The sequence below is a fragment of the Poeciliopsis prolifica genome, unplaced genomic scaffold (assembly GCF_027474105.1).
Source record: "Poeciliopsis prolifica strain line A6 unplaced genomic scaffold, Auburn_PproV2 SCAFFOLD020, whole genome shotgun sequence".
Classification (NCBI taxonomy): Eukaryota; Metazoa; Chordata; class Actinopteri; order Cyprinodontiformes; family Poeciliidae; genus Poeciliopsis; species Poeciliopsis prolifica.
The window spans coordinates 7,841,171-7,866,897 of NW_026562395.1; the positions used below are offsets into that span (position 1 = coordinate 7,841,171).

A 25,727-nucleotide genomic window follows, 5' to 3' on the forward strand; every position below is an offset into this window, starting at 1 on the left:
TTCATGCGCTAACAACAGGTGCAAAACCAGTCATAACACAGATGAACAGGATCATTGCTTTGAGCAGTGAGTGAATAGATGTGCATAGACGAGCAACAGTTGGGTTTACGTTAGAAAAGTTGGAGACGAAATTCAGCTCAATCACTTTTATGGTTTATCCTAAATCCTATCTCAATTAACTGAATAATTTAAAGTAATTTTTTATACGTAGTATTTCCCCTAAAAAGAATGTCATATTTTGTATGTTTCTGACAAAATCTGCCATTTTGATCCGCTGTAATATGACACCAGTAAACAAAATAGTCGTGACTGTCCCAAACCAATCCCAACTCATTTAAAATCCACCAGTAACCAATCAGAGCGCAGAGCCGTTTGAAATGAAGGTTGAGCCACCCAATCGTAAAGCTTCGCGCCTTCCTGGTCACTGGTGGGTTTTGCCCGGTGAGGGAGGGAGAACGAGCTCTACGTCAAACGTTAGCAAAGTTCGTTTTTTAAAATATTAAGCTTAATTTATTAATTCAGCGTCGTTGGGTGGATTATCTCTCACGTTTGCTCAGTGGAATTATTTGTGCAGTATAAGGTAAGTGCTCCTACATGATGCGTTTACTTGTGTTAAGAGAATTTCTAGCCGCTTTACGCCTCTCTTTGTTGGCTAACGGGGGCTTAGCCGATGCTATCCCCAAGCTGCTGCTAACGGTGAAATGGGCTCAGACTAATTTCTGGAATCACATCCTATTTTTACCAAAAGCATTATAAACACATTGAATTCGAAGCCTGTCTGTATGCTTGTTACTTAAATACAGTACATTTTACAGTGCAGTAATTTCGGTCAGTTTCGGATGGGCGTAGTTGTCATTTAGCTACACTAGTAAACGTAATTTTGCAAACATTGAGATTAATATACGCAATCATGCAGCGCGCAGGAAGTAGATTGCGCCCTACTTGTCAAACGGCAACTTTAACAGACTGGAAGAAATAGCACCCGCTCTATTGGCTTTTATGTTACAAGGGTGTCAGGCATTCTATAATTCCCTTCCTTTTTGTTAATTAGTCTGTATTCAGTGTAAATTGTTAGGCGCGCAGGCTTTGTCTGTTTGGCGGATGCGTCGGGGTTTCTTCAGCAGCACTATTTGAATGCATGACGTTTTCCCTCCTTTCCGTAGTGTTGCTTGTTGCTGCAGCAGGATTCTCTGAAAGCAAAGCCAACGCACGGCGGAAATTGTTAAAGCAACAGTTCATGATTTTATTTTTACATTTTTCTTAACCAGGTTGTTGCATTAGTGGCTTATTAAGGCATCGCTGGAATGAAGGACAAAACTATCAAATTAGATTTCCCTCAGGAAAAAAAAAAAGAATGTTTTAGCCCATACACTTGGGTGTTTGCCTTTGACGTTTAATAGTTTCGAAAGTGATTATATATTAATAAATAAATCCTTTTTTTCAAGGAAAGCGCACTAAAGACGTAGTTTTGTATTTGTGTTCTGGCCTCAAAGCGAAAGTGTGAACCGGGTTTCCTCTCTGAGTTGGAGAAAACATTGCAGGGCGAACGTTCAGTCCATGTTCCAGATGTGGGTGGAGGTCTCCATCGTCTAACTTTTTTTATTATTATTTGAAACTCCACCCTCCGGTCAGAGCCGTGTCTCTTCTCATAAATTGGTTGGCAGTCCGTCATCGGCAGGATCTGGACTTCCACGCTCGACATGGACCTGAGCCAGCAGACCTGAGGACCGGAGCGCAGGCCGGCTTTGGGTGTGTCGCTTTTCAGACGAGCTTTCGTGTTTTTCCGAGATGCGATTATTGAGGCCAAAGTAACCAGTGAATCTGGGGCTTATTGGGAACATGTGACTTAAACATATCGTATTATGTGTTTGTTTCAGGAGTTTTGAGGCTTTTCAATTGCCCTTTGATTGTAGATTAGGTAGGAGAAACAGTTGTAGTCAAAGAGCTGCAATCTGGGTTATTTTAAAGCAGCTTCTTGAGGGTCTTGTCTTGTAGCAGACATTGTGTGAACCGCTGGAATGTCCAGGAGCCTGACTGCTGACAGCAGGCTGAGCCTCCAAGTTTAAAAAACCCCAAAAACTATAATTGAACTTAAAAGTTCAGGCTTGTTGATCCCAGATATTAGTTGCAACTGCAGCTGAATGTTGCTCACTAATATATATATATATATATATATATTTTTTTTTTTTTTTATTTATTTTTTTTTTTTTACGTCTTTTGCAGTGTATAGCTTCGAGGAGCAATAACTGCGTTTTCAGTGCATATGTGCGCAAATGTTTGTCTATTCTGCTAATGTTAAAAAAAAATCAAATTTTGTAATGTCAGTGTTTCTATTACATAAATGAATTAAAATCACTTGAATCAACTTGTTCACCCGATAAGTCATTAAAAAGCATGGCAGCAACTGATGTAAATAGTTGCAAGATCTGTTCATAATTCAGCCACATCACTAGTGCTCATCTGCCTTTTTTTTTTTTTTTTTTTTTTTTTAGGAAGTTATAGTCAAAGATTTTACAGAAGAGCGATTGATTCAGTACGTTCAAATGACTCAACTTTTTATGCAATGCTGTGAGAGCTCTGGTGAAGCAGGCTGCACATTGTTTGAAAAAACCCAGAAGAAACCATCTTCCTCCTACATTATGGCGTCTTTCATATTGTAGTTTTTGCCAGTAGTAACATCCGGTGGATGATCACATAATGGGGGCTGGGGGTTCTGTTTCATTTTTGCAAAATACAACTATTTCTATTTTCATAGAAAAATCACATTTTATGTCTGTTATATTGGCAAAAATGTTCTGCTTGTGATTGTTGTTAAACTCAGTACCAGAGATCACAGACCTGCTATCTCTGAGCATCGCTAAGTTTCTTTTCATTCCTGCCTTCTCTGTGTCTTTTCCTCGTGGCCTGACTTGAATGGAGAGCTTCTGGGTAAACCTACCGGGGACATGCCTGTCAGCAGTTCTACTGTACTGTGCTGGTGTTCCCACTCACCGTGTCCCTCTGCTCTGTAATGTCATTATGCTGACGTTGCCTGGCCTATCCCTTTGTACAGTGGTTTGCTCTACTGTATTATTCTGTTGTTCCAATTGTGTTCTAATGAAGGTTTGTCCACTTGAAACACTTTGTGTGTGTAGTGTAGTTCAGATTTGTTAACAGTGTTGTGGTTTCAGACGACCACAATGGGCTCCAACCCAACAGCAGTAGAGTTTTAAAGTAAAGTTAAAATTGAGGCTCTGTAGTCTGTTTGGGGTGTAAAGGACTTTAGCTTGTTCCACCACATCTGATGGGTGTAGAAGGATTTCCTCAATGGGTTTCAGTGTAGCAGACGGTGTGCGTCAATGTTTTTAGTTTGAAATACTTGATGAGTAGACGGCACCATTTCCGTCTGTGTTTTAGTAGCTTTGTGATGGGTTCAGCTCCCATCCAGAAGAACGGGTTTCTCTGATACATCACTATAATCCGTGGCCTTATGTGTTTCTGCACTTACTGAAATAGTCACATGATGATCCGAGTCATTGCTGTCCTTTAAATAGAAGGTATTTGGGTTAAGTTGATGTTAATGTCAATGTATTAATTAAAATGAAGTAGCTGTTGAGTCCTGGTGAAAGTGACAGCCTCAACACTTTGTCACTCATCATTCCTACTTACTGCTGCATTAAAGAATTTCAGAAACACAATAATTACTCCTAATGCTACTTTTAGGGACTGGCAAACGTCAAGCAATATATCAAAATATAATTATTGTGGTTGTGAGAATTATAAACCAGATTTTTGTTGCAAATTTCCAAACTACCTCTTGTCATTGTTGCTTATGGCGATTGAACTGTTTTCTCATCTGTTGGTCACAGAGGGGGGAAAGGACAACATTCAATATCAATAATAAAACAAATTCAATCCTGTATCATTGCAGATGTCCTCCTCATACAAAGCTTGAGGCCATTGTGTGTTTATTTTATGGCAGTTTTAAAAATGAAATTTCATTGATTATTATTATTTTTTTTTTCCTTTTTTGTATTGGAAAATGTATCTTAGAACTGGAGTCTTATTGAAACTGTGATAATTATCAACATTTTCCAATACAGAAAAGAAGTGATTTATTTATGTCCATACTGAGTATGTACTTATTGTGGTAAAATTGCAGTACATAATGTAACCCAGAGACAGAAATAGGCACTATGATTATGGTTAAGTTTTATTTTTAGATATTTTTAATGCTTCTCATCATTATTATCAACATAAAATGAGACATTTCAAGACCATAACACCCATTCCTAACAACCATTTTAATACAGGGATTATTGGAGTTATATTTATGTTGTCCATATAATTTATTTTTGTATTGATACAGATAACTAGATGACTTTCTATATCATCCCTAGAAATGTTCTAAGACCTGGCTGGTCTAAGTAAAGCCGCAGTAGGAATCCAGGGATAACTCCATAAATAAGAGCTGCATTGTGATTGAGCTTGTTCGTCAGATTAAATGAACCTTTATTTTAAGGATATTTTTTGGCTCTGTTGACCTTTACTTGATAGAGAATTTACAAGAAAGTGGGAGATGTGACACACTGCCACACCCAAATGTACCTTTTAGGGAAAAAAACACACAAACCTTAAGGAGATGTGAAATATAGTAATTAGGCCAAAATGAAGGTACTACAATTGTTTATTTTATTTCTCTGGTGTAATATTTTCATCTTGGTCTGTATTTCCATTAGCAGTGAGCAAGAAATTATTGTTATTATAAAGGTATTATATTTATGATAAATATTAGTGCAATTACTGTTTTACTAAATGAGTTAAATAACTGAAATAAATTATCTTTTGCTGTTGCTCAGTAAATTAGAATTTAATGTTAGAATATCTCATTGAATTTTGTGGTCTTGAAACTGACATTATAAATGTATGTATTTATATTTTATAAGTGACATCTCCAACAGAAAAGCAACATTTGTTCTTCTGTTTCTTTACTATTTATTCATTTGTAGAGGTGCACCAATTGCAGATTTTTGGCTGACGACCATTTTTTTTTTTTCTGTTTTTTGAAGCCTGACATACCAATTCCAAATTTGGCCAGTGCAGATTCACTTTTTTTTTTTCACTTGTCGGAAAACCTGGCTAAGTTGGCAATAGCAAGTTAACTATAGTTAATCAAACACATGCAGACCTGTCAGTCCTCTGTCTCTGTCTCTTGGAAACTGATTCTCAGATCAGATCGCTGGATAAGATCAGTTTGTCATGAGAGGATCGACCGACTGCTGATCTCCCAACATGACAGAAATGGAAGCGAATTTATCAGATCACCCGAGTTATTTTGATGAACAAATGTGCCACTTGTAGTTTGCCCACTGTGGTTTCAAAACATCACTGCTATATTAAGAGCAGTGGTGATGCTTCTTAAACTTCCACATACTCTAGATGTACTCATTTGTACCACAAGTATTTCTCTGGATATTCCTAGGCTCTCTTTAAAAGGAACTGAAACTTAAGGAAAGAAAATGCTTTCTGATTTTGAAACCACTATGATGCAACAAAGAAAACATTTAGCCCAGAGTGATTGGGACGCTGCATATCTGTCCAGTTGTCCTTCTGTACCTCTTTCATACTCACTTCCCCTTGTGTCCTGCTCATCTCCAGTGGTCCATTATTGTGTGTCACTCCTCCTCAGGTGGTTGACCATGCCTTCTCTGAAGTACCAAGCAGGGGACAAGGTAATGGGCCGCTGGCCGGGCAGCAGCCTGTACTACGAGGTCAAAGTGCTGGGCTACGATGCTAAGAGCCGCCTCTACACAGTCATCTACAAGGACGGCACAGAGCTGGAGCTCAGGGAGCAGGACATCATGGTACGGCCACTGTACCGACTCAACTCCATGATGTTTGGGGATCCAAGTTTTTCACTACCGATACAATATCTGAGATTTATTATCGGCTGATACAGAAAAACACTGCAGAATGGATTTAAAATGTTTTTTTTGTTGTTTTTTAAACAGAGACATAAATGTAGTAAATTACAGATTATTTGATAACTCTGCACCAGCACAACACACTTGCATACACCAACAGCTTCACTAGTTTGGTCAAACATGTAACAACAACTTTAATTTGTTCAGTCAGTGCTAGAAAAGGAATAACAGCCAATGGAAAGTAAATAATAAAGAAACTGAAACTGATGAGAACATGTTGACTACCTTTGGTCAAACATCTACAAATAAATTGCAACAAACTTTTCAAATGGTTCTGTAAGCGCAATTAGGAATTCTAAATAGAATGTAAAATAATAAAGCACTCATAGGACAAAGTATAGAATTGGACTGACTAGATCCATACTTATATATAGGACACATTACGTATACTCATTCTAGAATTTTTTTCCAATATCTATCGGTTCAGTGAATCTGAAGTTTTAACAAATTTTGTCCTTCACACCGCCTCCTGATTTTGATATTACAGCTTTCTATGTATCAATACAAAAAATTAATCGTTTTTTTTTTTTCCCCAACAGAGTGTCACCAGCTTTCAGCAGCGCACTCGCTCACGTTCCCGTTCCAACTCCCGTTCCCCCGGGCGGCGCCGCAGCCGCTCACGCTCCCCCGCTAGAACCACACGCCGCTCGTCATCCCGTACCGTCGCCGCAGCCGCCGCAGAAAGCACACCGTCTTCACGCGGAGACAAAAAGCTCAAGCAAACAGCTGAAATCAAGATCAACCCCGTAGTAAGGCTTTTCAGAAAGACTTGCTGTCAAAAGTCATTAGGACCTTTTCTTCATCTCTGGAAATGTCCATGTGTCTCTTGGATTTTGACCAAAGTTTCCTTCGTTTGTTCCTCACCTTATCTTTTTTCCTCCCGTTTTCTTTTGTTCCTCTCATCTCCATCGATTTCCCTCTGTTTTCTGACGGGCAGCAGCAGGAGAAAAAGCCAGCCGAGAACAATAGCAACAATAAACATGAAAAGAAAGAGGAGAATAACACGGCTAGCAAAGTCAATGAGGTGAGTTCTGAATTATTATGTAGCAAAATACCTGGAACATTCATCCATCACTCAACACGCTTATCCCTAATGGGGTCACAAAAGCTGCTGGTCTGTTTCTCCATTGGTCAATGGACAAAAGGCAAACTGGAACTTTTCATTTTCCTTAGTTTTTATCAAACTAAGTTCTATCAAATAACTGACAGCTGAGCTGCCAGAGCATGTCTAAACTGCCACATAGAAACAGAAAGAGATCAGTCTATCTAAAGACTGGGTCGTAAAACAGCTGATCAATTGATTAATCCTGTGCATTAATCACAATTAATCAATTACTAAATCATTATAAAAATGAACCGAGTTAATGCAAGTTCTAAATAGTAGCACAGTCAATTGTTATCAGTTATTTTGACTTTTAGTTGATTGAAACAACTAGCAGGAAAAACATGGGCTCATTTCTCATGTTTTTGATGCTTTTGTATTTAGCATCTTTTCTATTTGTTCATAGCAGTTTAGTGTCATTTTAGTCATGAATGTCTGCATATTCACAACTAAATATGCAGGACAAAACGTGCTTTGCCACGTTTTGTGGTGTAAAAGAATCTAAGGCAGATTCTTTGTAAAAGAATCTAAGTACCTAACTTGTGTTAATGCTGGCTGTGGTTTGAGATGAGTGTGAGCTGCTGGAATGTCATGATGTGTGCAGGTTGATGGGGCCTTATGAAGGCTTCGGTTGCTCCATCACATGGTGGAGCAGCATGTGCCTTTCATTTCTCTGCTTTGAAAAAAAACCCCACAACTATCCATTCGCAGCTCACAAGTTCAGTAACTCTGTTGTTACTGTAACAGCAGCAGGTTGTCCCTCCCAAAGGCCTTTTTACCCCATAAAGTTATTAATGTCTAAAGTTATGTGTACATTTTTATGTACATACTGTCTGCAGTATCTTGCTGAGTAGAAACATGAATTCCGTTCAGTTTCTATTTATATGAATCAAATTGTATTTGTATAGCAGATTTCAGCATAGTAGCAAATTTTACTGGATAATAAATTGTCCCAGAAGTTATAACAATAAACAATAATATTTTTGTTTTGAGACCATTTTCAATTAATAATAATGCCAGAACACATTCTTAAAGATCAATAATCTTTAAATTCTGATGAACATTTAACACCTGGAAGACATTTTAAATATTCAAAAATAAATAAACAGAAACAACAAATAAAATAAATAATGAAGTCTCTGTAAACAAAACTGCCCTTCAAAATAAGTGCTAGTTGAGACCAAATGACCAGACTGACCTTTATAATCCAGATTTTAATTGAAAGAGAAAAACAATAAATTATGCTAAAGAAAGTTATGAGTTTGTTTAAATTTATCATGCGATTTATTGATTATTGTGACATTCCTTGTTAGGAGTTGTCTAAGCATGCAAAGCTCACAGTGATCCTTCCTGGTTTCCCTCAGCCTGATGCCAAGGTAGAGGTGGATTCTGAGAAGAACCTGGGCCGCTACAACCTGCGCCGCAGGAAGGAAGATGGAGACTCCAAAGCAGCTGAAGCCACGCATGAGGACAGGGAGGAGAGAGCGTCTGCTGCCCCTCCTGTTGCTGCTCCTGCCGCCACCACCTCCTCCACTCCACTGGACTTTGGAGGGAACATAGGTGAGTCACGAGAGAAGCAGAAAATAAGTGCATGTCTCCAAGCAGAGGGAACCTCACTCAAACTATGTGTCTGTCCCCAGGAGCCCTCTTCCTGATGCTCTTCCTGCCTGCCTGCGTTCTGTTTCTGGTCCTCCAGGTGAACCAGAAGGATCCCAGTCTGACAAACCTCCCTGCTCTGCCTCCACTCGAAACTTTCTGGGATCCTCAAGCTCTTGGCTTTGTCATCATCTGGACTTTCTTCCAGGCTCTGCTCTACATGTTGCCTGTTGGGAAGGTGAGTGAGGATCAGGAGGTTTAATGATGTGAGAACACCACTGCTGGATGTAGTCCAGCGTCCACGTGAACCGGCACATGACTTGGAGGAAGGCAGATATTGGATTAGTGGTCAGGAGGAAGGCTTGATGAGAGGCTCCTCTGGAGGAATGGAAGCTCTCATGCTGACATGTTAGATCTCAGAAGACTCTGTCCTGCTCCCATCCTGTAAACACAATCTTGCTAAATCAAATTTTAGATGATAATCCACTACTGATCATGTCGCATTTAAAGGGGCAGTGTTCTATGACTCCCCCTTTTTTTTCTCTCTCTCTCTTCACAATTTGTCATGTTATAATGGTATTTCCTCATCAAAAACATACCTGGAATGTTGCTTTAATTTTTTATGCATGTTTGAGAAATTCTTTAAAATCCATGGCTCCCATTCGGCTCTGCAAAAGGCCTGGTTGGCTCTACACCTGCCTTTGAGGAGAGACTTCTCCTCAGAGAGTGGGGAGAAGCCCTCTCCCACTCACCTCCTTCAGACTAGCAGCAGCAATTAGCAAACACCTGATGGAAATGCTGAGCTCATTATTGGAGCTAATTCTCATTGCAACGCTGATAAAACACTAAAGGGTTAATAGAGTTGTGTTGATTTCCTGAAGGCAGAGTTTCAGAAAGAGCAGGAGTTTTTAAAGAGACAGAGGCCCAATTTCAAGGCGTTGCATTACAAATCAAATTTTTCTTTAGTTATATTTGATATATATAGCATTTTTATGACTGAAGTTGACATGGTTACCTAATTGCGCTATAAAATGACAAGTTATGCCTGTAAACTACATAAATACTACCCATTTATAATTGATTCCCAGTTTCTATTTTTACTGTCTGATGATTCTTCTCTCTGTTGTCTTATTTCAATCCTTTTCCTCTGTGTTTCTGTAGCTGAGTGAAGGAATTGTGCTGAGGACTGGCAGAAGGCTCACATACAGAACCAATGGTAAGACTTGGCTCATCACACTCTGTCACTGAGCCTGTTCTGTTCTCACCTTACCTGGATTTCATGTTTTTAATTTGACCTCTGACTGAACTGTAGCAACTTTGTTCCCAGATGTTCATCATCATCATAGGTTTTAATAACAGTCACCTGGTTAATTGTTTCAGATTAACCAAATCAGATTAATTAATCAAAGGAGTTTACATTTCAATAATTGTTGGTCAATGTATTCCAGGTGTTATAAACTTGCATTTGTTATGCTGATGTAATGTTTTGCCAGTCAGTCTCACAGCTGCAGATGTTTACAAAGGTCACAGAGTGATGGAAGCTCCTGGCCAGTTTTCTGTGTCGGCGTCTCTCAATAAGTCACATCATACATTAAAACGAGCTCAGTAATTTCCATTTGCACGATAAATAGTTTTTCTGTTTCTCTCTTTCTACCAAAAACTGGATGATAAAAGTTTCCAGTCTGGTGCTTTGGTCTCAATCAGCCCTTTCTTTGCAGGACAATTTTGATGACAGAAACTTTATAATTTATATTATCTGTTATTTAATTTGGATATTTAAAATGTCTTCCAGTTCCAGTGTTAAATGTTCACTAAAATTGAAAGTTTATTGATCTGTGAGACTATTTTCTTGTATTATTTTGTCATCAGCATGACGTTACTTGAAAATGGCCTCAAAACAATGTTATCATTTATCACAATAACTTCTGGGACAATTTATTGTTGTGTGCAGGTTTCTTTGCCTGTGTGGTCAGTGCTGCAGTGGTGGTAGCAGCAGTGTACCAGGGAGCTGACCTCACCTACATCCACAGCCACTTCCTGCAGCTGACCTCCGCCTCCTTCCTGGTGTCCATGCTGCTCAGCGTCTACTTGTATGTACGCTCCCGCTCCGCCGGCCCTGATGAGCGGGCTCTGGGAGGAAACTCGGGTGAGACCCATCACAAATCAGCCATGCTCCACCTCCATGCGCTGTGCCGTCTCCTCATTTTAATAGAGCCTGCTGCTATCTGCTTTGACCCTCCAGGAAAGGTGATCTATGACTTCTTTAAGGGCCGTGAGCTGAATCCTCGCATCAAGGAGTTTGACCTGAAGTTCTTCTGTGAGATGCGTCCTGGACTCATTGGCTGGGTGAGTTCTGATGGCATGTCTGAGGACCATCATGCAAAGTGGGCAAGTAAGGCCAAACATCACCACCGGGGGGCGCCTTATGGCTCAGTAGCAGAGCAGGTTCACTATGCAGAGGCTGCATGTCTTCTCTCTCTCTTTGCCTTTCTTCTTAACTTACTGTTGAATCATCACCTTAGTACTGTTAGAAAACAGCACCCCCTGCTGGGTTTCGAGATCTACTCTTTTTATATGGTTTATTTTACACTTCATAACAATCTATGGCTGTGAGATGATCACAGCAACTCTAGTGAAGTGACTTTCATAGAAAGGCTGACGGTGATATTAACTAAACTGTGGTAACACTAACATTTAACAAATCATCGCTTTCATTTAAAGCCATCGATTTGTTTGTTGTCCTTCTTCTCAGATGTTGCAGTGTAGTGATTATTAGATTTAACACCATATTTATGAAGCAGGTCCTGCATCCTTTCTTGTTCCACTTTTAAAAGCTTCACTTGGACTCAGGCAACAACAAAACATGACTGAGTTAATTGCTCTCTGAATTTTCCTTGGCCATAAGAGTGTGTGTGTATCCATGGTTGTTTGTCCTGTGAGTCTTAAACAGTGTTGGCTGATGCTACTTTAGCATCTACACTGTGACTGTTTTCACAACTTGTATCTCTAGATATCAGAATTTGAATGTATTCAAATCAGGAGGAAACTGGGCAGTTTGTCTCTGTCTGTGACTTTCACATTAAAGATCTTGGAATGAAGGAACAGTTAAAAACATCAAAGCCTGTATTCTTATATATTCACAGAGAATGCTAAGACTAAAAGCAACTGGTGGCGACATCATGTTAATAACAGTCATCGCGATTCTAGATGTTAGTTCCATTGACTTATGTGACTCTTCCTGCTTAGTGTCTGATCAACTTTGCTATGGCGTTGGCTGAGATGAAACAGCAGAAACTGGACGCTCCGTCATCCTCCATGATCCTGGTCAACGTCTTTCAGCTCATCTACGTGGTGGACGGCTTGTGGAACGAGGTTCGCTCAGCTCACTACCCACATTCCCAGAAATGTTCCCTCTGTCAGCTGAAACGTGACTGAGCCAGTGTTTCTCTTCCAGGAGGCCATCTTGACCACCATGGACCTGATGCATGACGGCTTCGGCTACATGCTGGCCTTCGGGGATCTGGTGTGGGTTCCCTTCACTTTCACCCTGCAGGCTAACTACCTGGTTAGCCACCCCAACCCCCTCAGCCTCCCGGAGCTCACTGCCATCATTGTACTCAAACGTGAGTAGTGTCATAGCAACCAGCTAGCTATTTAAGTTATTATTACCACAATACCACAAAACATTGTAATAAAACTATATAGCCCACATCTGTTAACTTCATATTATTATAGTTTTAGATAGGTCCTGAACTATACCTGTTTTAGATTGTATATAGTTTTGTAAACATTTTATGTCACCAGCCCTTCGATACAGGCCTCTTCAAATATTTTTTCTGACCACATCTAATTTTTATTTATTTACTGATTTTACTTTTATTTATGAAATTGCAATTCATCAATATGCTGAATTCAGTATATTGATGAGAGTATTACACATTTATAAATACACACTGTCCCATTTAAAGAAAATCAGCCTGATAATGCAGTTATCAATATATTGTGTAAAAGCAGAAACATTCTTATTTATTGCATTAACTTCTGTTATGATTCATTGTCCAGCAGAATCAAGTGGTCATGGCAGTCTGTGTCTGTGTTTCAGTTGTTGGCTTCTACATATTCAGGAAATCAAACAATGAGAAAAACGCCTTCAGGAGGAACCCGGCAAACCCCAGGCTGTCCCGTAAGTTCAGCCCAGGCTTTGGGACGTCCTTTGGACGCCGTCTTCCTCAGACTGTCACAGGAAAACTTCAGTGTCCTCTCTCCTGATGTGTCCAGATTTGAAAACCATCCCCACAGCTACAGGGAAGAGCCTGCTGGTGTCTGGCTGGTGGGGGGTGGTTCGCCATCCCAACTACCTGGGAGACCTCATCATGGCTCTGGCCTGGTCCCTACCGTGTGGTGAGTGGACCTCACCTCTTTTAGCACAAACATTCAGGCTCCAAAGGCCCAAAATGTCATGGCTAACCTTGGAATGTTTAGCCTACAGACTGCTGACGTTTGTGTGTGTGTGAATGAGCTGGTCACATTCAAATGGTGACAAACTAGCTCAGTGGGCAAATGAGAGCCCACTCCAGGTGATGAATCATGTTTTTCCCTTCCTGTCTGCAGGCTTCAGCCACCTGCTGCCCTGGTTCTACATCATCTACTTCGTCATCCTCCTGGTGCACAGAGCCTCCCGCGACATGAATGTGTGCCGACGGCAGTACGGCTTAGCGTGGGACGAGTACTGCCGAACGGTGCGCTACCAGATCATCCCCGGCCTCTACTGAGGATCCAATCTGAGGTCTTCCCCTCCCAGCATCATGACCACCAGGACGCCCTCTGAGCGTCCCGGACCGACTGACCCACTGACTTTAGAACATTTCTAAATCTGAATTGAAGAACCTTTGATTTTTTTATATATATATGTATAATGAATAGGAAAAAAAGGACAATTATATTTTGGACTTTTTGAAGAACTGCCTTTTTAATAGAAAATATAAAACATGAAAACTTTAAAAAGTTTACAAAAGAGGAGAAAATGAAAAGTAAGCGCCTCTTGTTGAAATATCTCATTAGGCTGTACTGTATATTTTTGTACATACACATTTGTTTTTTATACTTCAGAGTAACATACCACCTGCAGAACCTTCAGTTTTGTTTCTTTTTGAAGAATTTCCCCATAGCAGCCATTTTCACACTGCTCCATTTCCAGCTTGGCTTTTCTGAATATGTCTAAGTAGACATTTCTGTCATCAGCCTGTGTGTATTGTGAAGAACAGGACTGACTGTGTCCCTCAGTGATGATCTGCACAGTGGAACTGTGACTCATGTTAATACTCAGGACTCCAATGTAAATTAGGACAATTTTTAGCTTTGTTTTGTTTCCAATCTATAGAAATTTAGTTTTAACTCGAGCGCGTCAGATGATTTTAGAGGTTTTATTTAAAAATGCACTAACGGATTTTGTCTAGGTTCCAAAGTGTATTTTATTGGCTTCGCGACCTCAGGTTCACTCAATCACTGTTCTCCCCTCTCTGGGCCCTCCAGGTGGCGCTGTGTTGAGAGGGCGACACAAGGCAAACTCGTTCGATTTTAACAGTGTTGTATGACCTCGTGGAGTCTGGATGGTGCTATTTATTATGAACTGAATTGGTTATAAATTCCCCTTTGATGCCACTTACTCTCACTGATTGTACTTATTTTAAGCTTTAATTTCAACAAGAGGCCAGTGATGACTGACTGTGATAACCTGCCTCGCCCGGTAACATTGAAGCCTGTCCATCTCCAAACCTCAAAGTGTTTTTATGCATGTTCAGCTGTAGATCATCTTACAGGTAGCAATACATCAGCTAAACTAAGTAGTTAGCTTTTTTTTAAATGCTGTGCTGACTGAATATCTTGTAAATAATTTTTAATCATGTGATTTATTTTTTAAGAATAGAAGTGATAATAGTATAATTGCAATGTTTCCAAGTAGCTATTTAATGTTGCTTTATTTTCTTTTTTTTTTTTTTTGCAATTTGTTTTTTAATTTAAATTTTGACCACTGTATTTATGTTTACACCCAGGCCTGCCAGGGTTCAGGATTCCATTCAGTTTGGAATTGCCTCACCCCTGTTTTGCTCCAATATTGAGTTGTGGTGAATCATGTTATAGTGGGAAGCAGTACAGATGAACATCCACAGATCCAGTGGGGCTTAGGAATCCAGAATAGCAGCTAGATGAAGCTTATCTGTGTAAATGTTGCAGCATCAAATAAAGATTTTCAGTATTTTCTTGTCCCACTGTGTGTGGCTGTATTTATTTACATTTTTTGTTTTGTTAATATGAAGCTATGTTGTGGGTCTGACAGATATAATTATGGGGAAGACACTCCAAGTCAATGATTTTTACAGAAGGTGGCTGTTCAGAGTGTTCCACTCAAACAGAATGGAAAGGTGAGTGGAAGAAAGAACTATCCAAGGTGGGGAGCTGTAGACTGCAGTTTTGAGAAAATATAGTTGGACCTAAAACATTTTCATACCCCTTTAAAGATTTAGGGTTATTACAATAACAAATTTTCCCAGAAATGATTGCAATAAAAGATGTTTGAGACAATTTTCAAGTAATCTGGTAAAGACACAATGATCAAAGATCAATAAACAATTCTGCTGAACATTAAACTGGAATTGAAAGATGTTTAAAATATCCAAAAAAAAAAAACAAAACGACAAATAAAATGAACCATGAAGCCTGTGTAAACAAAATTATCCTTTTTTTAAGCAAACAAAAAAGGGCTAGTTAAGGCCAAAGCACCAAACTGGAGACTTTTGACATCCAGTTTTTGGAATAGAGAAAAGAGAAAAATGATAAATCAGGCAAATGGAAATTTGTCATCTGACTGATTGATTTAGTATGACAGGCCTTGTTTACGGTAATCTTATTTTATCCAACAGATGTTCTTGACAGTAATATAAATGTTCTGGAGTGGTTTCAAGTTCCAGCTTAAACATGAAGGAGAGAGATAAAGATTAGGATGGTGGCCAGGAGGCCTTCCAACCTCAAAGAAATAGAAGACCAGAGAAAACATGAAGAGCTGCTCAGCGGTTAAAAAGATTTGATTGCTATGACGACTAAAAGATTAGGAAGAATATAAATAATAGAATGTGTTTATTCTGTTTAAATATGAACAAAATGTACTCAAATGATTTTTTTCAAACTGACATTAATGGTTGGCAGAAAATACATTCATGATTTGCACAAACATTTCTCAAATCATCAAATTCTATATTTTCTACATGGAACATGTGTGTCTCCAAATTTCGGGGGGAAATCTACTTTTTTCTTTCTATCTGTATTTGCCCTCTTAAGCCGTGGTTGCTTTGATGACTCCTTTATCTTCAACCATGTAACTATAATTAGATATCTGCTTGCCACAGAGCAGGACACTCGGAATAAATTCATATAAGCTCCTTTAAAACCGCTATTGCTAAATGTGTAAAATTTGCCCTAAAGGTTGGTGTTTGCTCAAATGAAGCCTATCTTTTATTTTGAAAGTCACAAACGGAAGTCCAAACTTCGGCTGAGTTTGAACGCAGAGGAACGTGCGCTGTGACTGACTTCCGTGATAAAAGTGAGCAATAAACGTCTCGAGCACTTTAGCCGCTTCAGAAAAGTCCTTCTAACCTCCGCAGCGGAGAGGCTGCGCGTCCATGAGGGAAGTGAAGTAGAATCTTCTCTCGCAGCAGGTTTGTGGACTCTTTATGGTTGTCTGGGTCGGTACTCAGTGGGTTTTGTAAAATAGTTTAGTTTATAGTTCAGGAGATGGTGGGTTTGGTTGTTTTGAAGTGAACTGCAGTTGGTTGTGATTAACATCAACACTTCACTCGCAGCCTTGCTAGTGTTTCCTCCAGTAGGCTGACTGTCTTCGTGGAGACTTTCCCATCCTGTCTCTGTTGGCTCTGCTCGTATTTAGCCACAAACACTCCTGTGCTGGGCGAGGCTGGCCTGAGGACACAATTAACCTTGTCCACTTGTCTCTTAGTGTGGAAGAACAGCAGGAACTCAGGAGGGAAGACTCGGGAATATTGGAGCCTTGTTTATAACTAAAGGATAAAAATGGAATATATCAGTACATTATGAATTCTTTGATGCGTCTACTCACTTTCTATAAAAATAAATAAATCATCTTTATCAAAATTATGGCCACCAATTTCCTACCCATCACAGAACCAGTTTAAGTTGATGTTTTGAGGCATTTGTTGGTGGCCTGGTCCTTCCAGCTGCAGCTGAATGAAACCTTGTAGGGAGATTTGATAGCATCCTATCCCCAACCAGAGCTCTGATGCAGGTTTATTGTGATTAATGTTAATAATTAATAGGTAAAATTATGCGAGCACATGCTTCTCCTGCAATGTGTCTGACGCCTATCTGATTCTGTCACATTTGCCAATTTTTCCTTTTTGTATACATACATCATGGAATTTCATTTGATAGCCTTGAAAATGCTATCCTGAATCATATCATCGCATGTGGTAAATATGAACAACATGATGTAGAATAAAATAAATATAACTTCTAAAAACATGTTTTGATATGTGACTACATTACACATGTTCCACATATTATCGTCCAGTACTCAAATTTTCCAACCTTACATTCACATGTACCTGTAGCACATTACATGTTCTCTTACATAGATATTCATGTTTGATGGTGGCCACGCCCCCGATTGTGACGTCACGACAGTTGCATCATGTGACTGGTTCACTTCTTAAACAATACTGGCATCTGTGAGCTTGTTTTAAGCTATTAATTGTAATAAAAATGAGACAGAGCTTGATGATTTCCATTCTGATATATTTTTGAAAGGCAGTTTTGTTTAGAGACATAATCTATTTTACTTATGGTTTTTCTTTCTGTTTACATATATATATATATATTAAAAAAAAAAATTCCCTTCTCACCCACCGCGGGTGGTTCTTATCCTCTGAGCTCGGGTCCTCTACCAGAGGCCTGGGAGCTTGAGGGTCCTGCAGTATCTTGGCTGTGCCAAGGACTGCTGCACATTTCTGGACTGAGATGTCTGATGTTGTTCCTGGGATCTGTTGTAGCCACTGCTCCAGTTTGGGGGTTACTGCCCCGAGGGCCCCGATGACCACAGGCACCACTGTGGTCTTCACCTTCCAGGCCCTCTCCAGTTCCTCCCTGAGGCCCTGGTATTTCTCCAGTTTCTCGTGCTCCTTTTTCCTGATGTTGCAATCACTTGGTATTGCTACATCTACCACAACGGCTTTCCTCTGATGTTTATCCACTACGACAATGTCTGGTTGGTTCGCCATTACCATTCTGTCTGTCTGGATCTGGAAGTCCCACAGGATCTTAGCTCTGGCGTTCTCCACCACCTTTGGGGGTGTTTCCCACTTTGATCTCGGGGTTGATATATTGATAGTTGATATTTGACATATCCTCCTGTGTAAAGTGTTTGAAGTTTATTTGTCTTTGTCTCATGACAACAATATTATTGTTTGTCCCAAGAATTTCTAAGACAAATTTATTGTCCGGCAAAATTAGTTGTAGTCCAGTCACCTGTAGCTCTGCCATTTAAATTTTTTAGGATGAAGTGCATTTCACTTATTCAAGCCCTAATTTACAGATTATTACTTAATTATACTTTTATGAAGTTGAGCATAATTTTTAAAAAGTTTAAATGTATGAAAACCGAGGTTCATTGATGTTTATCTACAGGGTGCTGGAGATGTAAAGGTTTTCATTATGGGGTTTGGAAAGGATTGTGACTTTGATCCTGTAGCTGCATGTGGAGCTTTCAATCAGTACCACAGCTTTAGATCGTGTGTGTGTGTGTGTGTGTGTGTGTGTGTGTGTGTGTGTGTGTGTGTGTGTGTGTGTGTGTGTGTGTGTGTGTGTGTGCGTGCGCGCGCGCGCTATAGAAGACAATATAATATAAAGTAAGGTGATGAGCAGCCTCTGCTTCTGCTTCAGCATGAGTCTACGGGAGATCAGTGAGAATGTGAAGCTGGCGCGGGAGTACGCTCTGCTGGGGAACTACAGCTCAGCCAGTGTTCTGTACCACGGCCTGCTGGACCAGATCAAGAACTACATGTACACCGTAAGGGACGGCGGCGTTCATCAGCGATGGCAGCAGGTAAACCCTCTGACCACAAACCCACCAATCAACTGGACAGACTGGAATATTGTTGGCTAAGCTTCACTTGATCCCCTATGATTGGGGTCTGATGGAACCAGTTTTAATGATATTTATTTTCGGTCATATACAAACCAAAAAAGGGGGAAAAAACACACATTGCTGAAAACACAAGACACCAGTACAGAAATAGATAAAGAATATTTAGATTCCTGTTGATGACAAGAACTCAAAAGTGTAGCTTATTCTACCTTCACTTTGTGACACATAAAGCATCATCACATTCTTTCCTGTATAATTTTCTAAAACATAACTCCAGCTAAGTTTGTAGACAAACTCATGAAAGTAAACATAATCAGACCTTAATGTATTTGTTTAGCAAATGGCTAAAATACAATTTTTTACTTAGAGTGAAAAACACCTGAATCCCTCAAACTGAAGAACTGTTCATCCTGACCCTTAAATAAATTCTTCTCTCTCTCATTTTATTGTTTGTTTCTTTAATTTCAAGTAAACTATACACTAGATCTAATAGGAAGATCTAGTGAAGCATCAATCAAACATTTTAGTGGAAAATCTTGCTTGTAAATCATCATTCCTTCATTTTCTGCTGGGTACGAAACGCACTTGCAGAACATTTTTGTTCTTGTTTTATATCTTAAGACATTTCAGAACAAGTAGGATTTTCCTGGTAGAACCTCCAGAGAACAACTCCAGGTGTTTAGCATCCATTAAAAGCCTCATTACCAGGGAACAGTCCAGACTCATCTCATCTCTGTCTCTGTTCCTCAGCTGTGGCAAGAAATCAATGAAGAGAGCCGGCAAGTTCAGGACATCATGTCCACTCTGCAGAGCTTTCAGCTGGACACGGCGCCCGCTAAACCCTCCAACCATGACGACTTTGAAATGAGGCCAGCACATGTGGAACCAAGGTATTCCATTCTTTCAGTAACACAGTTTGTATTTTTAGCTCTGTGTTCAGGGCCTGAGTAACAATCTTTGTTCACAATAATCCAGTTGCAGTCATATGATGGAGATTAGGAGCCTTCAGCTCCTTTCACTGCTGCTCTGTTCATTTCAAACTGTTTCTGTGTCCATTTTGGATTTAGTGTTTCGTCATTTCTAAGTCCTGCTGCTGATAAAAATTTGATGCTACTGTGTTAAGATGAAGTATTTTCTTATCTGTAAAACCGAAACAAAAGTTCCCATGATCCTCTCTGCTTATTCTGTAATGCCTCTGTCCCAGACACTCTCCTGGCCCCGTCAGGCGCTCCAACTTTCATAAGGAGAGCAAACCCTCCAACCACCGGCTGAGCGCCGCCGTGAGGCCCCACCAGAAGCAGTCCCAGCGGGGGGCCAACGGGGCCGGGGGCCGAGCCTCCAAGACCAAAGAAAAGAAGGAATCAAAGGAGGTGAAGGAGGCTGGCAGCAAAGCCAAGGACGACAAGGTGATCAGCCGCTGCTTTTTGTCCTAAACAATCGCTTTCATATTCTCTGTTTGCATTCCTGATCAAACAGTCTTATGTATAATAACAATAACAAGCTGGTTTGTTCACAGCTTGTTATTCCGGTTCTCCTTCAGGTCAGGAGCGTTCCGCTGAGTAAACATGTCTTCTTTTCCACCTGCAGGAGAAAGAGGTGAAAAAGTTTGACGGTACAGGATACGACAAAGACCTAGTGGAAGCCCTGGAGAGAGACATCATATCTCAGAATCCCAGTGTGAAGTGGTGAGCAGTCTGAAGGACGGGTTTAGTTTTGAACCTGGATCTGAACAGAACTCTGTCTCTTCTGTCCAGATCAGTTAAGCTGATTATCAGGATCTCAGACTCTGAACTGAATGGCAGTTTATTCATCCAGGCTCCAACTTGCTGCTTCTGTGAACTTGTTGCATCCATGTTGTTTGACTTCACTCTGGTTGTTCTATCCAACATGCATTTCTTTTGATATTTGCACATTTCTTAGGGACGACATTGCGGATTTGGAAGACGCCAAAAAACTGCTGAAAGAAGCGGTGGTGCTGCCGATGTGGATGCCTGCTTTCTTCAAAGGCATCAGGAGACCATGGAAGGTACGCACTGATCGTCATTATTAATCATCAGACAAAAATGATCAATAACAAATGTCTCAGTTGTTCTCTACCAGTCATTGTTTGCTAGAAATTATATTTCTACAAGGCAAATAAATTCTTAGTAGGAAAAATCAGCAGAGCTGAGCTGCATGGTGCCGATTCTGATCTGAATTGGGTTCAAAGTGATGTCAATGGAGGTCATTTCAACTGAGCACAAAACTTTGTTGATATTTCACTAATGTTCAGAAAAAACATAATTTCACAATTGCAGTCTTTCCATTAAATAAGAAATCAAATTAAAACCACATCCCTAAAAAATATCACCATCCTGCCACTTCCTGCTACTTTTTGTCGGTACTAAACATCAGCGAAAAATGTTTCCTTTGCAGTTTCACAAAATAATTATCATTTTGATACGACTGAAAATTCACCTCATTCTGGCGCCAAAACATTTGATAGAAAACATGACTTTTATTTATTTATTTTTTAATCAGCACATTTCCATTGAGCAAATGTATTTAATTCCAATTTCTGTAATTCTGCAGTCAATGGAAACACAGCGAGAAGGAAAAACCAGGAATCCAGCAGCTGAGCTTCAATAGGGATGAACTGCAGTAAATATTCTCTGAACATCAGAGGAAAAACCTCAGTCCAGATATTGTTCATAGATTTAGTAATATTTTTTAGTAAGTTGAGTGTAGAAATCAGTTAAGTTTATTTGAATAGCACATTAAATTTCTCAAGTGCCATCATCAAAATCATCAACATGCATCATATTTGTCAGTCAATGTTTTTCAATAATTCTGGATCAAAGCTGGTTTTTAGCCTTGATTTACATGAACTCAGTGTTTCTGCTGTTTTTCGGTTTTCTGGGAGTTTGTCCCAGATTAGTGGTGCTGGGAAGCTCAATGCTGCTTCTCCATGTTTGGCTCTGGGGATCGAATCAAATAAATTCAGAAAGTTGACAGGCTGCTCAACTCTAAGATGATCTCATGGAAACCAAACCGGAGGGATGTGGACAGACCTGGAAGAAAATGGCTGCTCATTAGCTCCAGGATGATCAAAAGGCTTCAGTTATCTCAGAGTGGCTGCATGGAACAAAGATTCGCAGGAATCAGCAAAATTCTGTCGTTTTGGAGAGATTGAGAGGATGGTGGGGGGGAAGCAGGAAGATTGTCAGTTGATCAAAGAGCATTGATTCTCTTGGAGCTCTGTGGAGCAGAGCCACTGTCTTCACAGTGTGAGGAGGTTCGTTATGATTATCACTCTGAACGCTGTTCTGGTTTAACAAGGCCTGAGCAGGAAGCAGCAGAAACCTGTTGGGCTGAATCTGACCTCAGAATTTATTTTTTAACGGTTTTCAAATCTGTATTCAATGTTCCGTGTGTTAAACAATATTTGTATGCATTTCTCTTTTATGAAGAAATATTAATGTTCATTCTACTTTACTATCTGTTGAATTATAAGTTTGACTTTTTTTAATGGATGCACTGATGTGCAAAATTTGTGCTGATATTAATATCCATTATGAATATAATCTCACCACGATGCTTTGCTCCATCAGCATCTCTGTCATAAGACCAGTTGAGAAGTTGATGAATATTATGCATCATAATTCATATTACTTCTGGTTTTTATAAAGAATGCATTTTCTGAACTGCTCTGTTCTTAGACAGGAAGCATATATGGCAGAGAAATGTTCCAGACATGCTCATGATGCACCCTGTCACTATGGAAACCGTGTCATGTCCCAGAGTGTCCTTAGTAGACAGCAGAGCATGAACACGCCGAGTGTCCCGTCATCCTGTGCTGTGATTGGCTGCCTCCTCCTCAGGGTGTTCTCATGGTGGGCCCTCCAGGAACGGGGAAGACTCTGCTGGCCAAGGCCGTCGCCACGGAATGCAGGACTACTTTCTTCAACGTGTCTTCGTCCACACTGACCTCCAAGTACAGAGGAGAGTCGGAGAAGCTGGTTCGCCTTCTGTTTGAAATGGTGCGCTCACCTTCCGTCCAGTCTGCATCGTTTGACACTGAGCTGTTGTTTCGAAACAGAATCGCCTCGTCCTTGACTCCAGCGCTGCCTGTCGTCCATGTTGTTTGCAGGCGCGCCACTATGCTCCCACCACCATCTTCATCGATGAAATCGACTCGATGTGCAGCCGCAGGGGAACCTCAGAGGAGCATGAGGCCAGCAGGAGGGTGAAGGCAGAGCTGCTGGTCCAGATGGACGGTATGGAGGCACACAGAGGTGTTGGGCGGTAACTTCAGTTTCCTGCTCATGTAGAGCCTAAAACATGAAAATGTTTGGTTGTGGTTGAGCGATTACAGTAGGTCTAGTTAGGATGTTTAACCCTCTAATGCTTCTTCTGTTATCTATGCTCCGGTGCAGGGGTGGGCGGGGCTTCAGAGAACGATGACCCATCCAAGATGGTGATGGTGCTCGCAGCCACCAACTTCCCCTGGGACATCGACGAGGCCCTGAGGAGGCGGCTGGAGAAGAGGATCTACATCCCTCTGCCTTCCAGTAAACTCCCTCATTCTGGTGTTTTCTCGCAACACATTTAGAGGAAATGAACGATTCCACATCACAAAACTCTTCATGGTCATTAGTGCTGGCTGAATCAGTCGGCAGAGGGAAACCGATACTCTGCCATGTTATGGTCAATGTATGATGTATGTGTGGAACTCACCTGTGGTTTCTCAGCTGGAAAAAACACCTGCAGCTTCCAGGGAACTGGCATTCCAGAGTCTTCTGCTGCAGCTGTTGGCCAATGGGAAGCCTGAACCCTGACCTCTTTACCTTTTCACTACACATAAAACACTGTGTTTTATGTGTGTTGATAGAAACTCCCAATTGAAATATTGCACAGTTGTTTGGTTTTTGTGTAGCTATTCTTCTTAGGACTACTTTTGTCATATTTACCAACATGGAGACCAATGAGTCTTCCTGGTCCTAATACGGTGGACCCCCTTGTTTAGGGTCAGAGGCTTGGTTTAGAGTTAAGGAATGAATTTAGTTAGGGTTAGGAATACACTAGTAATAGGTAGGAATATAATGTGTATTGAATTTTGTTCCTTGTGTTTGTGTTTGCAGTAAAGGGCCGGGTGGAGCTGCTCCGGATCAACCTGAAGGAGCTGGAGCTGGCCGACGACGTAGACCTGGACAAGATCGCAGAGCAGCTGGAGGGATACTCAGGAGCTGACATCACTAACGTGTGCAGGTCAGAGACACACACACACACACACACACACCTAAACGCACGCACACCCCCCCACACACACACACCCACACGCACGCACACCCCCCCACACACACACACCCACACACACACAAACGCACACAAACACAATCACTGTTTTCTGTTTTCAAGAGGACTTCGTATTGATTTCCATTCATGTCTACAGCCTAACATTTTTCCATTACCCCAAACTACGATAATCGGTTTATGTTACAGAGTGATCTCACGTCTTTAAAATGTCTTAAATACATTTAATCACAGATCTTAATTTTTTTGTAATAGAACTATTTAATGTCATATCTAATGTAATTTTTCTTTTTTTTTTCCTCATGGGACTTTATTGTTCTGTGACTCAGGCTGGTTGAGGCTACCGCTAACTAGCTGCTAATGCACCTACAATAGCAAAGCTAGTTAGCGTATTTATGTCCAGTTTATCAACAGTTATTAGGACGATGTTTGATTTAGCTGTTGGTTAACCTCTGTTGCTAACACACATGACTCATTTATTTGCGATTCTTCTTTCTTTTGTACATTATTGATGTAACACAGGCCTTCATTTCTGTTCATAAAGGCCTTTAAAATGCAAGTTGGTGAAACCTGCAGAAAGTCAGTGGGTACATAGTGGGTCTTTACTAGGTGACAACTGCTAAAACACACAATGCGTGACACTTTTAAATTACCACACTGGGAAACATAAAGATATGAAACAGTTCTCTCTTCATGTTTAACATTCTCCTTTTTCTTTAACTTTGCCAAAGAAATCTTACAAATGTCAGTGTGTCAGCTTTATTAAAGTTCATGTGAGTGGATAAGTGAGACGGTTCAGAAGTGACTGAACTCCTCTGAGCATGTAAGGACCATTTTTTCCTGTTTGCCGCATTAGAGACGCCTCCCTGATGGCCATGAGGCGACGGATTGAGGGTCTCACCCCAGAGGAGATCCGGAACCTGTCCCGGGACGAGATGCACATGCCAACCACCATGGAGGACTTTGAGTCGGCTCTGAAGAAAGTCTCCAAATCCGTATCAGCTGCTGACCTGGAGAAGTACGCCAGCTGGATCGAGGAGTTTGGATCGTGCTGAGAAGAAAGCGACCCGAACATTTAAAGATGTTTTAGCGTGAGTTTGGCTGAGCAGTTTGATGTTTAGAAAGTGAAGTATTGCTGCGCTTGTTTTGTACATAATGTTCAATCTGAGGCGGTAACATTAACAGCCAATCAGAATTCATTTACTTACTTTTAATTACAATTGATGTTTTGAGACCAACATTTCTGTCTTTTGGACAATTTACATTTCTATAAAAGCAACACTAAAGATATTTCTGTAAATAAAGTTATTGTTCAATTAAATCAAAGAGCCACTGGAGTCATTTTCTTTGACTGTGGCTCTCTGGGTAATCGTCTTATTGGAAGATTTAGTTTCAGCTTCTGCCCCAACCACAAGTTGCCTATTTGTGTAGAAATGTGTGTTTGTATCTGAATGTGACTCTAGTCAGTGTAAAGCACTTTGAGAGGTCAAAATAATTGAAAAAGCACTATAAGTTCAGTCCATTTACAATTTATCTTAACTTCCTGGTTTAGGTTTGGAAAGAGCAAAGGGAACATTTGGTCTTTGAGCTTCTTGGCCCAGTT

At 40.4% G+C, this 25,727-nt stretch overlaps 2 protein-coding genes across 5 annotated transcripts; both read left to right on the forward strand.

The window, feature by feature from the left end:
• Positions 1-437: 437 nt before the first annotated feature.
• On the forward strand, positions 438-14,927 carry lbr (lamin B receptor). 3 transcript variants are annotated; one of them, XM_055044551.1, is made up of 14 exons: positions 438-580; positions 5,669-5,843; positions 6,503-6,712; positions 6,901-6,987; positions 8,430-8,625; positions 8,706-8,899; positions 9,823-9,877; positions 10,613-10,807; positions 10,904-11,007; positions 11,908-12,033; positions 12,116-12,284; positions 12,764-12,844; positions 12,940-13,062; positions 13,273-14,927. In XM_055044551.1, the coding sequence occupies exons 2-14, from the start codon at positions 5,679-5,681 to the stop codon at positions 13,431-13,433; spliced, it is 1,866 nt and encodes a 621-aa protein (XP_054900526.1). In that variant the 5' UTR covers positions 438-580; positions 5,669-5,678; the 3' UTR covers positions 13,434-14,927. The 3 variants fall into 3 exon arrangements, with proteins under 3 accessions (XP_054900526.1, XP_054900527.1, XP_054900528.1); XM_055044552.1 differs by having other exon boundaries at positions 6,904-6,987; XM_055044553.1 differs by lacking the exon at positions 438-580 and adding an exon at positions 1,565-1,749.
• Positions 14,928-16,212: 1,285 nt separating this feature from the next.
• On the forward strand, positions 16,213-25,440 carry katna1 (katanin p60 (ATPase containing) subunit A 1). Of its 2 annotated transcripts, XM_055044561.1 has the most exons (11): positions 16,213-16,373; positions 18,628-18,790; positions 19,583-19,722; positions 20,037-20,238; positions 20,420-20,517; positions 20,753-20,858; positions 22,693-22,851; positions 22,962-23,088; positions 23,248-23,382; positions 23,953-24,079; positions 24,981-25,440. In XM_055044561.1, exons 2-11 carry the CDS (start codon positions 18,629-18,631, stop codon positions 25,177-25,179), a joined length of 1,455 nt encoding a protein of 484 aa, XP_054900536.1. In that variant the 5' UTR covers positions 16,213-16,373; position 18,628; the 3' UTR covers positions 25,180-25,440. The 2 variants fall into 2 exon arrangements, with proteins under 2 accessions (XP_054900536.1, XP_054900535.1); XM_055044560.1 differs by lacking the exon at positions 16,213-16,373 and having other exon boundaries at positions 18,602-18,790.
• Positions 25,441-25,727: the final 287 nt, after the last annotated feature.